This window comes from Rhipicephalus sanguineus, chromosome 7 (assembly GCF_013339695.2).
Source record: "Rhipicephalus sanguineus isolate Rsan-2018 chromosome 7, BIME_Rsan_1.4, whole genome shotgun sequence".
NCBI lineage: Eukaryota > Metazoa > Arthropoda > Arachnida > Ixodida > Ixodidae > Rhipicephalus > Rhipicephalus sanguineus.
The window spans coordinates 142,017,674-142,032,821 of record NC_051182.1 but is presented as its reverse complement, the minus strand read 5'-3'; the positions used below and the strand labels follow the sequence as shown (position 1 = coordinate 142,032,821).

The 15,148-nt window shown below is 48.3% G+C and overlaps 1 protein-coding gene across 1 annotated transcript; it reads left to right on the top strand.

Moving 5' to 3' along the window:
- Window positions 1-257: 257 nt before the first annotated feature.
- Window positions 258-14,563, top strand: LOC119399096 (arylsulfatase B-like). The gene is made up of 8 exons (XM_049417531.1): window positions 258-272; window positions 539-649; window positions 1,459-1,593; window positions 2,758-2,884; window positions 5,611-5,913; window positions 9,775-10,055; window positions 12,889-13,068; window positions 14,378-14,563. The coding sequence occupies exons 1-8, from the start codon at window positions 258-260 to the stop codon at window positions 14,561-14,563; spliced, it is 1,338 nt and encodes a 445-aa protein (XP_049273488.1).
- Window positions 14,564-15,148: the final 585 nt, after the last annotated feature.

The following is a 15,148-nucleotide window of genomic DNA, read 5'->3' as shown; positions in this document are numbered from 1 at the left end:
TCTCTTTTTCGCCAATTTACAACGTTCGGTCCCCCAGAAAACTACATTTTGTATATACGCAGGAATGCCACTGATGAGTATGTGTTGTTATGAGCTTCGTATAGTTTCAGCTATGAGTGATCATACACATCTTTTCCCAGTACATTCAAAGCTTTAACTTTAAGCTACTCCTGTAGGGTAGACAATAGCCGGAATGGGAACAATGAACACTCCGACTAATTTAAAACACAATGACATGTCATTTAATCGAACAGACAATGAAGGGAAAGAAGGTACAGGTGACATTATTTGTAGTCTTAATTGTAGAGTTGTAATGACGATATAAATGTAAAGAAATTAGAGCCGACGAAAAGACAACTTGCCGTCGCTAGGGACCAAACCTACAACCTTCGGATGACAAGTCCGGTGCTCTACAAATTGAGGCTCAATTGGTATAGCATCGAATTTATAGAATCTTCGACAGAAATCTTCCAACTTGAAGTAATGATTAGGTTGTCATCGATGCCTTTTTTTTTTCGTTCGTAATGCGCTGGAACAGTGGAGCCTGGGCTTCTTCAAGGACGAGTTCACGCCCGAAAATCGAGGTTTCGACACGGCCTTCGCAAAGTGGAGCGGACCGGGGGACTATTGGACGCACGTGTCATCGGATGTGAGTACCGTCGATTCGTTTATCCCATAGACAAATACGTGCGACTCTACGGCTAAAATAAACTAGTGATACACAGCTAACTACGCATCACCTGACACTTCATTGCGATACTATGGGACTCTACAGTACCCACGGATCGAAACGTGACAACTGAGGGCTAACCAATTCTCACGCTTTCGTTTCCATCCTCAACAGTTCGTATCATAGCGGCGTAATTTTGGTTCGAACCGCTGCATCAGAGCCAACGTTAGCTCGAGAAATGGCACATATCTGTCGTTATACTGAAGATTTTAATCTCGCGTTTCCATCCGTGACCACTGTACACCGCAACGCACAACGAATAAAAAGGGAGCTAGGAAGGACATGCGTTTTCATCCTCTTTCTTGTTCGTCCGTTGTTCGCTGATGCGCTCGTTCTTGCAAACGGATCACCGTACTAGCGCAGTCTCACATCTTGCTTCGAGAAGTGCGGCTGTAACTTACATCTGATTGGCCCTAACATCGCACGAATCGCGAATACATTTTATTGACCTGTTCCTCAGGTGTAATAGAACACCTTTAAGGATGTACCACATGTGATCAAGCGCGTAGGGTCTCTCGTCACGCTTCAAAATGGTCTGTGTATTGAAGGAGGCACACGAAATAAATCATTGCTGTGATCAAAATTCCAACTTCACTTACATAGGGTTCATTTTCGCAGATCACTGCATGTCTCTAGAATAAATGTTTCTAAATCAAACGCATTTGATTCGTGGCGAGCACAGATCTATTCGTCAATAGAGCTTTCTATGGATTTTTTTTTTTTGCCAGCGTAAGTACAAAAACTTTCACGGCTACGACCTGCGCCTCAATCGAGAGGTGCTGTGGAACAAGACGGGAACGTACGCGACCCGCGTGTTCACCGAAAGGGCCACGGAAATCATTGCTCAACACGACAAGACGAAGGTGAGCTTTATCGAAAACAGGCCGGGTCCATGGCACCGTCTTCCACTCCCGTGGTCATCACTCCGTGTGACAGGCGGTGTGATGTTTATACCCACAGGCGTGCGCACAGGGGCGGATTTTTGTGCAATACAAACTGTACAAAATTGCGCACCTTACCGCATATCTGTACAGTGTCTACTCCTATGTTTACTTTCTTCGTTCTCTTTTCGCCTACCACTTGTGGGCCCCTCTAGGGCTTGTATTATGCGGTAAATATAAACAAATTATAAAATGTATAAATTGCCTCTCGATGTATACGTCGCGTGTCTAATCACCTGTCAGACCGTTTTTGTTATTTGACTTCCAAGATTGCGACGAAGGCTTGCGCTATAACATCGCGAAATTTCGGCGCGCACGAAAGAATAGGACACAGTGTAGGGTACAAAGGAAACGGGCCTTTGTCTTGATGATCGTGTCAGGGAACACAAGGCCCCCCTTCCCGCGAACGACGGTGCTCATCTGCTAAGCCATTTTGTAGGCAGTGTGGGTGCACACTCCTGCGTTTGAGAGCACTAGCATTTTAGGTCGGGAATTGACAAAGGCCCACAGGGAAATTTTGGAAGCGTTATACATTAAGAAGCGGGGAAGCAACTGCGTCAACGACACGTCGTTGCACCGGTCTGGTAAAGAAATTAGTTTTGCAAACGCTGTGATAGCTACTTAAGATTTCGTATTATGCGACGCATGGTTGTTCGCGCATGCGCAAGGTGGTTGCCGGCGGGCGTACGTCGGCCTTTAAAGCGTGCTTTTGAACAGTTGTGTGTGCCAGTCTGTCTCGTCGTTTTCTTTCCATTGCGCCTTGTGTTTCCCGCTGATTTTTTTTATCCATTTTGACAATGTACCAACTAGCCCCAGTCAAACGCCTTGGTGGAACGCTTGTAAGCGCTCGCTCATAAGTGCGTACACTACGTCCTTGTTTTTTGTGTGCGCTGAAATGTCGCGATGAATTTGAATGAACTCGCCCAACTTTCAGTTTTACAATGATAAAGCATTTCCATTCCAACAATGCTAATATCTGAAATGTCTTCTACCGTTTTCTTTCCACTATTTTTTCGCCCATTTTGCTGTGTTTTTTTTTTCTCTGCCATCGACACGAGCTTAAATTTGTATTTTTTTTTGTTACAGCCCTTGTTTATGCTCATCGCCCACCAAGGCGTCCAGGCGGCCAACGACTACGGCTCTGTTCAATGCCCGCCTGAGCACCTCGAAACATTTGCGAGCATTGCACACCGAAAAAGAGTCCTGCTGGCCGGTAAGGGAGCTCTTCCCTTGCAGCACTTTGCCCACGGCAATTGACCACAAGGCGCAGAGGCGTAGCTAGAATTTTATTTCGTAGGAGTTCCTGCGCCCTGATATGTTCGTGCAAGCACATACTATACTTTAGAATAACCTAGAGCTGAGCTTGTTGGTAAGTATTCATTCTACAAGACAGGGCGTGCAAACACAGACACAAGAAAGAAGTCAAGACACCACTAGCGCCGACAAACAACTGAAGAAGCGCACAACGGCGGAAAAGAAAGAAGGCACGAAAACTTATCTGCGCATGCCCAGGTAATAGGCGAACCTATCAATCCGGCAAGCGTCGGGGTCTACGCGAAAGATAACTTAAGGGATTTGATTTCTTCTTTACTATACTATATACATGGGCGTGCGCAGGGTTTCCAGCTGGGGGAGAGCGGAGGAAGGGCGGGGGGGGGGGGGAGGTGGAGGAAAGATTGAGCAGAGCTCCTTCCCCCTTTTATCCCACCAGTGGTAGAGTCCGAAAGAAAACGAGCTCCGTAATAGATGAAACAATGAAAATGAAGCGATGATCTGCTTCTCGCAGCGTCCTGCCTTTAGACCATGGTTTTCCAGGGGTAAAGTCAGGAACTAAACATTTCTTAAGATGCGACATCAGGGGCCCTCGACCGCCATTGTCATCAAGACCAAAGCATGGCCGTGAGCCGGCACTTTAAGCAATGACGGAAAGGACGCAAGTGAGTGAAGGCACGGGGTAGATTTGGCACCTCCCTTGAGGCGTTGGGGGGTGTGAGGGGGGGGGGGGGGCGCCTAAAAGTAGCGCAGCAAGACTGCTGTTAGATCAAAGTAAACGTAATGCAGACGCACACTTACCAAGCAGTTGTGTCCGCAGTGTCGGCGTTCGGTGATTTCGAGATCATGCCCAATCATCATGAAAGAAAGGTCGAGCAATGACGGCAAGCATCTCGGCAGTGCTTGGGCGACGGTCGAAACCTGTTGAGTAACAATCTCCTTAATTACTGCGAAGTGTGGCCGACGCGATCCTCTGTTTGGGGACGGGAAATAAAGCGCGGAAAGCGCGAAACTTCACTTCCTTCTAATAAGACACATGGCACGCTGAAAAACAATAGCTTTCATGTTCGTGCTATCGCGTCGTATTCGATCAATCTTTGCCTCTAGGTTATCGTTTGATCACAGCGCTACACGGGCGCACTATCCTAGTACAATTGCTGAGCACAGTACAGTCGGCCACAAATGATACAGACCACACCAGCGCGTGAAGAAAATGCCGTCTGCGCCGTCTAGTGGCGAACTGTCTGCTGTCGAAAGCATTACTCTGGCGATTGCGCGGCCACAGATATAAGCTCCCGACGGCTCGGGAGAGAGATACGGACGCGGAAAAGCGCGCAAAGCAACGTAAAAAATGTACTTCTACGTGTTTGCATCGGTGTCCTTCTGTTTTCAATTTTCCGCTTTAACTCTACTCAACAGCAGAAGACAGTTACCCGCAAATGAATCTCACTACTGAAAATTCACAACGAATGAGGATAACGTGCTTGTAATATCACGCCTAAGCGGAATGCCTCCATCTGGCTCACACATACACTACAATTGTCCTGCTTTGTCCGCCTCGGTGATGAAGTGATTACAGTGCTCGGCTGCTGACCCTAAAGTCGCGGTTTCGATCTCGGCCGCCGTTGTCGAATTTCGATGCAGGCGAGATGCCAAGAGCCCGTGTACTGTGCGATGTCAGTGCACGTTAAAGGGACACTAAAAGAAACAATGAATCGGTTTAGATCGATAAATTGTGCTCTGAGAACTCTAATGTCAACTTCGCCACCATAGGTGGCGAAATTAACGACATTAGACGACATTAATAGAGGAGAAAATTAACGACATTGATAGAGGAGAAAATCAGGTTCATAGTTTCATTTTTAAATTTCGCGCCGAAACCTCCCCGCGTGACGTCACGGATTTCAAAGTGTATTTATCGTGTTTTGGCGCCATCGGCTCAACAAAATTACCCCAAACTTGGTATGTTAAGTCTATGTCCCCATCAGAGGACAGTGTACTTCATTTTTACCGATTAGGGACAACGTGGTTCACAGTAGGCGCCGTCAAAACATGTGACGTCACGGCGAATGGTGCGGAAACTTCAAGGTGGCGCCGCCATCCACATTTTGTTTTTGCGCGTTTTCTCGCTTACTAAGCGTCTTCTCGCAGTAAGCGTGGTGTTTTTGGTATAGTGAAAGAGCAGTTTACTAAAATGACAAAAATTGTTTTACTCTTTTGTGTCCCTTGAAGAACACAAAATGGGCGAAATTTCCGGAGCCCTCCAATACGCCGTGCCTCATAATCATATCGTGGTTTTGGCATTTAAAATCCCCGATAATATTATTACACCTGATTGGTCGAAGCGAGATCGTGTAACCTGCGGGCTCAGCCATTGGCGTGTCAGCGGGCGCCTACTATACTGCCACGACACGTGTTAGGCAAACACAGTTTTCCTGTAAAAATTCACACGAAAGAGAATAACGTGCTAGAACACCACGCGTAAGCGCAATGCTTTCCTCTAGCTCACACATACTCTTCAATGGTCGTGCCACTTTATGACGTTGTCCCCTTATCAACAATATCATTCAAGCACCCACCTTCGCCAGTGTTTATCGCTAATTAAGAAGTGGTGTTGCATCGTGCAATGCGTACCTCAGCTCATGTGCGGGTTTCGTGGCTAAACAGGGGCCCTGGCCGAAGTCGACACCTCCGTGGGCAAAGTATTTGCCGCGCTCCAGAATCGCACCATGCTCAACGACACGGTGCTCGTCTTTATGTCGTCTAGCGGTGGTCTTCCGGACGGGGACGACGACGGCAGCAACTGGTCCTTCAACTGGCCCCTGCGTGGAACCCGGGGAACGTACTTCGAAGGCGGCATCCGGGTGCCCGCGTTCATATGGAGCCCCGTCATGAAGGACAGGACGCCGCGGGTGTCCACGCAACTGATGCACGTCACCGACTGGCTGCCCACGCTCGTGCACGTTGCCGGTACGCGGTCGGAGCAGCGGTTGAAATGCGCGGGCCTCTTGGTGATCACGTCGGAGAGCACTATCGCGATGAAAAGAAGCGCTAACAGCGGAGAGCACGGCTTTCGGCACAGTTCAACTTCCCCATGCCTTGGCTGTCGCTAAATGAATCTGTGCTTTCAGCCGGCGTCACCGCAGCGCTAGAACCGCGTGTGCTCGTGATCTGCCAGTCATGCCTGCCACTCGGAACGCACACACTGTGATAGCGCCGCCAGCCGGGCCAAGATTCTAGCGCTATGGTGAAGCCGGCTGAAAGCACAGATTCGCCTACCGACAGCCAAGGCATGGAGGAGTTGATTTGGGCCGAAAGCCACGCTTTCCGCTGTTCGCGCTCCTTTACATCGCGACAGTACGTGTGCACTATAAAAAAGCTGAAACAATTGTCGGCGGCAAGTCACTCATCGCTGCCCGACACGGGCTCGAGTATATAAAAGAATCGGCCGCCAGTGACTCGTCGTTTTTCGCTGCGTCATCGCTGCTCCTTGCGGTAGCGCCGATATCAATAGGGAACAGTATGATGATTTAGAAAAAAGTACTGCCAGTTTCACACCGGGAAAACAGTCGAATAGCGAAGATGTTGCCCCCTTTCACTCGGACCTTCGCAGTTCCGCCTTTATTGTTAAGATTTCTATAAGTTACTACTTTGATGATTCTTTTGTTCCTGCTAAACTAGGCATGTGGTTATCGGTCGATGCTTTTCAAGGCGGGGAACTTGCAGTACGGTATTTGTGAATGCCCCCGCGTCAACTATGTAGGCGAGACATTGAAGCAAGAGCTACCGCCAGTTCCACTGGTTCCTTTCTGTATACTTCACAGAGTTCCTAGGTGACCTACTCCTCTCGGCGAGGCACAGTCTTTCCTCCTTTCCGCCAGGCCCCTTTCGCCGCAGCGCTGCTTTTTTTGCCGAGCCACACTCTCGTCCCTCAGGTCACCTGACCGGCGATACGCCAACGACTTCAACAACACAGGGTTGACTAAGGCAGCCTCGCCATAAAACTAGTAATAATAGTCAGTTTTAGAACAGCGTACACAAACCTTTGCGTTGGCTTTTCGCGCAACATTGCATGCGTCATGCGCTGACCGCTTGCGGGCTCCCGGTAAGTAACGGAAATAGCGGGCCGCAAACGCTAACGGTAACTTAGCGTACGCTATTCGAAAACTGCCTAATGTCGTCTGATCAAGTATACGTATTGGGGCCCATGTAGAGCATATTCTGAAACGTCCCTCCACGCAACGCTCCACTTCGAATCGGGAAAGTTGGATCTTGTAGCGCCGCCCTATAGTAGAAGTGGTCGCTTGTTAGTAGATATAATCGGCAGCAGCTCTTGAGCAGCGCTGCGTCATTTTCTGTTGGGCTGGGACGCTTTACTCGTTTCGGAAGGACGAACTACCAGCCGAGGCTTGTCTGAGAGTACGGTGGTATAATAGCAGGCATATAGGTTTTCGCCTGGGGCGTAGCCAAGGGGGGGGGGGTTCAAACCTCACCGAAAATCTTGAATTTTTCTTGCGTATATGTACACGCACACATACAAACCCACACACGAACATAAAGTATGGTTGAACCCCCCTCCCCGCCCCCCGCCCCCCAAAAAATATTTCTGGTTACGCCCCTGGTTTTCGCAGTTCGCGCTACCGCAGATAACTTTGCTCCTTATAAGGGCAGCTGACTGTCCATTTAGTGAACTGTCCCTTACGGCGCCCGTCGATTGGCCGGAGCTGGGCGATCAGCGCGCCCCCTGTTTCCGGTTCTTCTTCCGCAACGTGATTTTGACGTCGCAGAGTTTCCACAACTCTCGACACTACTGAGAGAAACAGAATGCTCTTCAATGCGGCGAACGCAGCCTCCTGAGATTCGTTCTTCTTAGCCGCGCAAATTTCGGAGGCCGTGCACTTACTCTGACTGTGTGATCGCGCTAGCCCTTCGATTTAGACTTAACGCGGCCTCCCGTTTAACGAACCTGCGCGATTACGTCACGATTTGCGACTTCTTTTACTGCAACTGTACGCGCCCTGATGACGCCAGTCCGAAGTGGCTATGTCCACTAGATATACAGTTCCACCATAGCTCCCCAGCAGTCAACATAATACAACGGGCAATGTCGGTCACGCTCTGGAATGTTGCTGCTTCTTTGTCGATTTTGACCATCGTCGTGTGCAACGCATACCTTCGAGCAGTGCTTGTGATTTTTGGCTATTACAAAACGCAAACGGCGGTTCCCGTTGACCAACTTAATTGAGAAGCGTTGCGTATGCGAAGCAGAAAAATACATCAAGAAATTTAAACTATTCAGTGAGTTTTGTCAACTTTATTGCACGTACGGAAACTGTATTAGATAATTATATCTCTGAACGTGAAATCTAACCGAAATTCTGCGACTTATTAACTAGGATACTCGGAAAGCAGCTCTCCGGTAACACAAAGTAATGCTTACGTAAGAACACTGTGAATCACCGTGAAATGAGGGAACTTACCGCATGCTTAAGATATTTTATTCGAACTTGCAGGATCGATTTAAATGGATTTGTTTTGAGGTACATGTATATACAAAATTGCCCTTAAACAATATTAATATGTTATTCATATTCATTGAGTGGTTTAAAGAAGATGCCGTCGCTTTCATTGCACTTTATTAAAAAGCTGCATTTAACAAAAAAGCAGTCTTTTGTTTTTCCTTCGAGGCCTGCAGGGAGAATAGCAGCGTTTTGCTTTTACCCCAGAGCAACACTACCGCGAGTGCTTGCATCTTTCCTTTTCACGTTGGGATGATGTGGTTAATTAATTATTATCGTTCGACTGGTTGGCTGCGCGACAGACTTACTGACTGAATAATCATGAGATTGATGATGATTGATTGATTGATTGACTGACTGACTGACTGACTGACTGACTGACTGACTGACTGGCTGGCTGGTGGCTGGCTGGCTGGCTGGCTGGCTGGCTGGCTGGCTGGCTGGGCTGGCTGACTGAGACTGACTGACTGACTGACTGACTGACTGACTGACTGACTGACTGACTGACTGACTGACTGACTGACTGACTGACTGACTGACTGACTGACTGACTGACTGACTGACTGACTGACTGACTGACTGACTGACTGACTGACTGACTGACTGACTGACTGACTGACTGACTGACTGACTGACTGACTGACTGACTGACTGACTGACTGACTGACTGATGACTGACTGACTGACTGACTGACTGACTCTGACTGACTGACTGACTGACTGACTGACTGACTGACTGACTGACTGACTGACTGACTGACTGACTGACTGACTGACTGACTGACTGACTGACTGACTGATGACTGACTGACTGACTGACTGACTGACTGACTGACTGACTGACTGACTGACTGACTGACTGACTGACTGACTGACTGACTGACTGACTGACTGACTGACTGACTGACTGACTGACTGACTGACTGACTGACTGACTGACTGACTGACTGACTGACTGACTGACTGACTGACTGACTGACTGACTGACTGACTGACTGACTGACTGACTGACTGACTGACTGACTGACTGATGACTGACTGACTGACTGACTGACTGACTGACTGACTGACTGACTGACTGACTGACTGACTGCTGACTGACTGACTGACTGACTGACTGACTGACTGACTGACTGACTGACTGACTGACTGACTGACTGACTGACTGACTGACTGACTGACTGACTGACTGACTGACTGACTGACTGACTGACTGACTGACTGACTGACTGACTGACTGACTGACTGACTGACTGACTGACTGACTGACTGACTGACTGACTGACTGACTGACTGACTCCATCTCGGGCAGGCGGAGATGCCAAGACATTAGGAGAAGTGGCCAACTTCGACTCGTACAACCAGTGGCCGACCATCAGCAAAAACCTCGCCTCGCCCAGGAAGTGCATCACGCACAGGTTCGACCTAGCGCGCCAAAATTTCGTGATCCACCTCGGCGACTACAAGGGCTTCATCGCCAAGCATAGCAGCCTCAGCTGGGAGAGAAAGTCGACGTGGTTCCCCGTTGTGGGACTCGAGCCGAAGCAATCGTCAGATTTCGAGAAACGCATCTCTGCCAGCGAGGCCTACAAGGTAGTAATTTCATTTATGGGGTTTAACTTCCCAAAACTACGATATAATTATGAGGGACGCCGTAGTGGAGAGCTCCGGCAATATTGACTATCTGGTCTTGTTTAACGTGCACTCACATCATCCAACACACGGGCCTCTAGCATTTCGTCTCCATCGAAATGCGACCGCCGCGGCTGGGATTCGATCCCGCGACCTTCGGGTTAGCAGTCGAGCTTCATTTAATACAATCTTCATTTATTAATGACACTATTTGATTGGTATTGACGTGAACAGCGCGTGTAATACACAAGGACGAAGAAACGACGAGGACTAGCGCTCGTCGTTTCTTCGTCCTTGTGTATTACACGCGCTGTTCACGTCAATATGGAATACCAACTAGCCCGGTCACACACCTTATTTGATTGGTGTCAGTTATCATTGTAAACACTTATGGAACAACTACTGCTTGACGGCCCTCCGCCAGCGTGTTGAAAACGCGCCGATCGTCTCGACCCACTGGTTTTGCACGGAGGCGTATTTTCGAGGTCATCCTCCGTGACAGGCACTTAAATGTTTTGCTGCGAAGCGCTACCGAAGATAACGAGTTAGCATGAAAGAAGTCGACGTTCCCTGATCTCGCGCGCCAGGCAACGCGCAACGTCGCGCAGCGACGCCAGGCTCAAGTCCTGCTTCTGTCCGCTCGCCAGGTGTATTTATCGGCACCCGAAACTTTGCTTCTGCCACTGAGTATAGTGTTTCAATACAATATACCCTGGAGACACACCCGCAATGACAAAGGGGCAAAGGAAGACAAAAATGGCCCGATGTCCGAACGCCGAGTGCAGCTGGTCGCCATCTTGACTATTGCCCGTGCTTCGGGCCTACCTAAACACATCGCGCTGTCTCCCTTGCCTGTGTTTCACAACAGGTAGCACCAGCACCACTGTAGTCGGATGCAACTTAAGAAGCCCGGAAAGGCCTCGCCCAGGAGCCCGCAGTGCGGAGCCGATCGCCTTTGTGACTAAGGAATTAGTCCCGCTCATGCACTTGGCAATGTTCTCCGTAGGCGGGGTCACCGGCCGTCCGACTCATGACGTCAGTCTGGAGCACGCGTCCATTAGTGCGCGCCTGTTTGCATACACCTTTGCAGAGAAAATGCCGCGGTCTCCTAATGTTGTATCCGGCTACAGTTACGTCCCTGTGGTCATAGGCGCGCGCAAGGTTCCCCATCAGGGGCGTTGTCGAGTCCAAACGGCAACATACTTAACTATCGATGAAAAAAAAATCACAGCATATCCACGGGGTGAATGATGATGAGTGGGGCGAAGCTACGGAGGGAATCATCTGTAAACCGTGAAACTCTTCCGTGAAATGCGTCTAGTACATAATATAAAGAGTGTGAAACATCGTGTATATATTAAACATCAAACTTTTATTGTACTGTTGGTTTACGTGGTCCCTTCATTATCACTTGTGATCGGTGAAATGCAAGGAAGAAGTCCGCTACCGAGCGAAAGAGCGCCAAGAGCGACCGCATTCCCCGCTCGCCCTGTGCGAATTAAAGGCAAGGCTAGAGGGAAGACAGGACGCGCGTTCCACGACGCGAGGTCGGTAGCATGCCCAACGAAAGCCAACGGAACGCGATCGTGCAAGTGCTCCGGCTTCGCATCGCCTCATGGTTCCATTTAGCATCCCAAAACCAAACATATTGCTCAAGGTGTGCCTTGCGTTTTTCGTAGAAATAATTTCTTTATCATGTACATTAAGACGAAAAGTTGAAAGCTCACTAGAGTGTATCGCCCGCAAAGTATGTCTTTTAGTGTGATTTAACTCTCGTACGGCAGGGTCCTCGCGCCGTTGCCGGTCCACCTCGCCCGTTGACGATCGGGCGAGGTGGCTACATAGAACTACTACTACTACACTTTAAGAAAAACATATGGCGTTCTTTCGTTCTGCTTTTACAAAACATCTGGCGTCTTTCGTTGGTTTATTTCATCAATCAACGGCGTTTTGAACAAAATTTTTATTGTTTAATCACGCACAGGAGAAATCTCACCAGGCACTACCTTGGAGGTAAACAATGGCTGCTAATGGCAATGAGAGACAGAAGAAGTCGGCTTTTAGCTAACACTTACACTTCTACTTCTACTAACGTTTCCTACTGGAACATGCCAATGGCTGCTAATGGGGAATGAGAGACAGAAGAATTCGGCTTTTAGTTAACGCGCACGCTGCGAATTTTTTATTGTTCAACAACGCACAGGAGAAATCTCCCACCGGCACCACCTTGGAGGTCAAAGCGTAAGACTTGTTACTCACTACTACGACCACGACGACTACGAGGGACGAACGGGTGCCGCCTTAAGGAGCTTCGCCCCTAAAAGTGAAATTGAAACGATGACGTGCGCCTGCCTTTGGTCCTTGACTTTCCAGGAGTAAAGATGGGAAGCAAATAGCTGCTGGAATGCAACATATAGAGGGCCATCGGCTGCCATTTTCGTCAAAAACCTGCGTGACCATAACCATTCTCTTTAAACAATGCCAGAACAGGTCAGATTGAGTGAAAGTATAGAGCAGATTTCGCCCCCCCCCCCCACCCGCCCCTTGGGTAAGTTGGCAGGGCGGTTGCCCCTTCCCCCCCCCCCCCTCCTATGCGCACGCCTATGCCTGTGGTTTCTCAAAGGACGGAATCCACATCCTGTATTTTTCATTTTTTACCTGTGTCTGGCCATCGCATTGGGGTGCTTTGTTTCGTTCTAACTACTGTAGTGTACCCATTGCGATAGTTTTGTTATAAAAAAATAAACCGCGAAATTTGCAGTGATCCACATAAAGCAGAAACTGTCATACGCAGGCCCTTCAACGCTTTCATGGCAGCGGCTTCAAATTGACAGACCCCACACGACGGGGCTCGTTGCTAAACTGCACACCCATCGCGAAGCCCTTTGGCTGTCACGTGGGACGAGGACCGTGCCTGTTTGATTTGGCCAAGGACCCTTGCGAGCAAGATAATATCGTCGACAAACATCCCGCTGTAAGCATGTGCACCTTTTACACTCGGCAAACGTAACCAGAAAAAAAGAAGCTTTCAACGTTTTACATGTTGGTCACACATTGGACGTCGTAAGCATACAAGGGAGTCGCAGCACATCATCTCACCTGAGGCATCTCATGCGAAAGTAGAAAATTTTGCCAGATCACGTGATACGGCGCACTTCTGAGACAGTAGTGCTACTGCAGCTACGAAACTCTAGCGTGTTATCTTATCGTACGGTATCGTTTATTTTTACTGCACGCCTCAGTGGCAGGGTTGCCAGATGTGGCTATTTTGCGCCAATTCGGCTACTTTGCAGGTTTTTGGGTGTAGCGCCGCGTACGAATTGGTAAGAAAGAAGATGACAGGCGCTACACCCAAAAACCTGCAATGAAATACCAACTAGCCTGCATTGACACCCTTGTCCAGTATATCGGCTACTTTTTCAGGTTGTTGGAGGGAAAAATTTTGCCTGCGCTAATTGGCTGGTTCTTGGCTACTTTTTGAAATACCGTGAGGGAAATGAAGATGCTTGTTCTGCCGAGTCACACGCAGAGGCTAAGCAAGTTTCCTCAGTGACAAGCTTCGCCGTAACTAACCTTTGACACAGAATATCTGATGACCTCCCAGTATTGCTTCTAAGGATAATGTTCACAAGTGCGGCTGAGGAACTTTACCAGCTTCAGCCTTGATCTCCCTCCAGAAATTATTGCAAAAAAATGTACTGAAACATCTGTGCCTGAACTGCAGCTGTGATTCTAATTCTGGGATGATGTCTTCGTGAATGGCGAAAATTTGGTCATGTAGCTTGTCATTTAAAGCGCTGTTTGCTTTCATTCAGGTTTACGTCATGTGTACGTGTTCTATAATGTTTTTTTTTTTTTTTGCTAACTTCCAGAACTTACTAAACGCAGCTTTCCGTGTGATAACGTCCTCACAGGAAAACAACAAAGCAGATTCAATCCATTCCTGGAATGTGACTCGTCTGTTGGCTACGTTCCTGCCTCTGGTGAAATCTGGCTACTTTTCTTGTTACTTTTCGATATTGTTCAGGTACTTTCCACATTGTCGACCTTACAACCCTGTTCAATAGTCCTTCCCATAGCTTTGTTAAGGTACAGTGGGGCCACAAAATATTATGGAGCTCGCGCCCGCGTTGTCCGTATTAATTTGTTGCCGACTGTACATGGCATCTCAACGGTAGGTGGATCCGCCCATTCGGAATTTGGCCATGCCAGTTACGCAGCAATGTTGTTAGCCCATAAAAAAAAACTACGACATGACCTTCCGACCCCTCTCACTTGCGCAGATCTTGATGAAGATGAAGCAGACCATAATATACGGCGACAGCTACGTTCCCTGGGAGAACGAAAAGATGGGAGACTCGGATGCCGACCCGGGACTGTTCGGCGGTGTGTGGGTCCCGTGGCGAAGCCCGCCGCACAACCGGTACAACCAGAACAAGAGATCCCAGGAGTGTCACTTCGACTGCTAAAGGCCGAGCCTATCTGCGCTGCACGCAACTTGTTTTTTTCTATTGTTAAGGCTTGCCTTAGCCATCCTAGGAGGCAGATTTAAAATTAAAAAAAAAACATTTTATTAATGCCTTAGTCACATGCACAAACCGAAAAAAAGTAGAAAACTGCGCTTCGTCATGGAACATCCGGAGCTTACGACTTCCGCAGGAATGCGAGCATCGGGATCACTATTGCGAGGAGGTGACATTGTTTTGTGTAACCACAAACTTATAGTTCAAAGAGTCAACTTGAAGTGCGGTGGCGTAACCAGTGTGGTTACGCTTTTCTTTCTATAGATGACTTTACGTAAAAAGTATGGGCGCCACCACCTAGGGTTGTTAAACGAACGTTTTCTTATTTTTGTACATTGTGCCGTGAATTTATGAGGTCAGGAGACGTCGAATGCCCCAACACAAACGTTTACATGTGTATAGGTCCACCTTAGCACTGTTTGTTTAGTTGTTCAAGATACAAAACGGCAAGGTTAACAGCCCAATATGGAGGCACCGAAACCCGTCCGTAAAATAGACTATATATATAAGTAAAATGTGGCAGCACTTTTA

Bases quoted from the DNA above. Each gene is read 5' to 3' on its own strand.
- LOC119399096 (XM_049417531.1), top strand. The intron at 650-1,458 runs GTGAGTACCGTC...TTTTTTTGCCAG, and splicing joins GGACGCACGTGTCATCGGAT to CGTAAGTACAAAAACTTTCA. The intron at 10,056-12,888 runs GTAGTAATTTCA...TGTCATACGCAG, and splicing joins CTGCCAGCGAGGCCTACAAG to GCCCTTCAACGCTTTCATGG.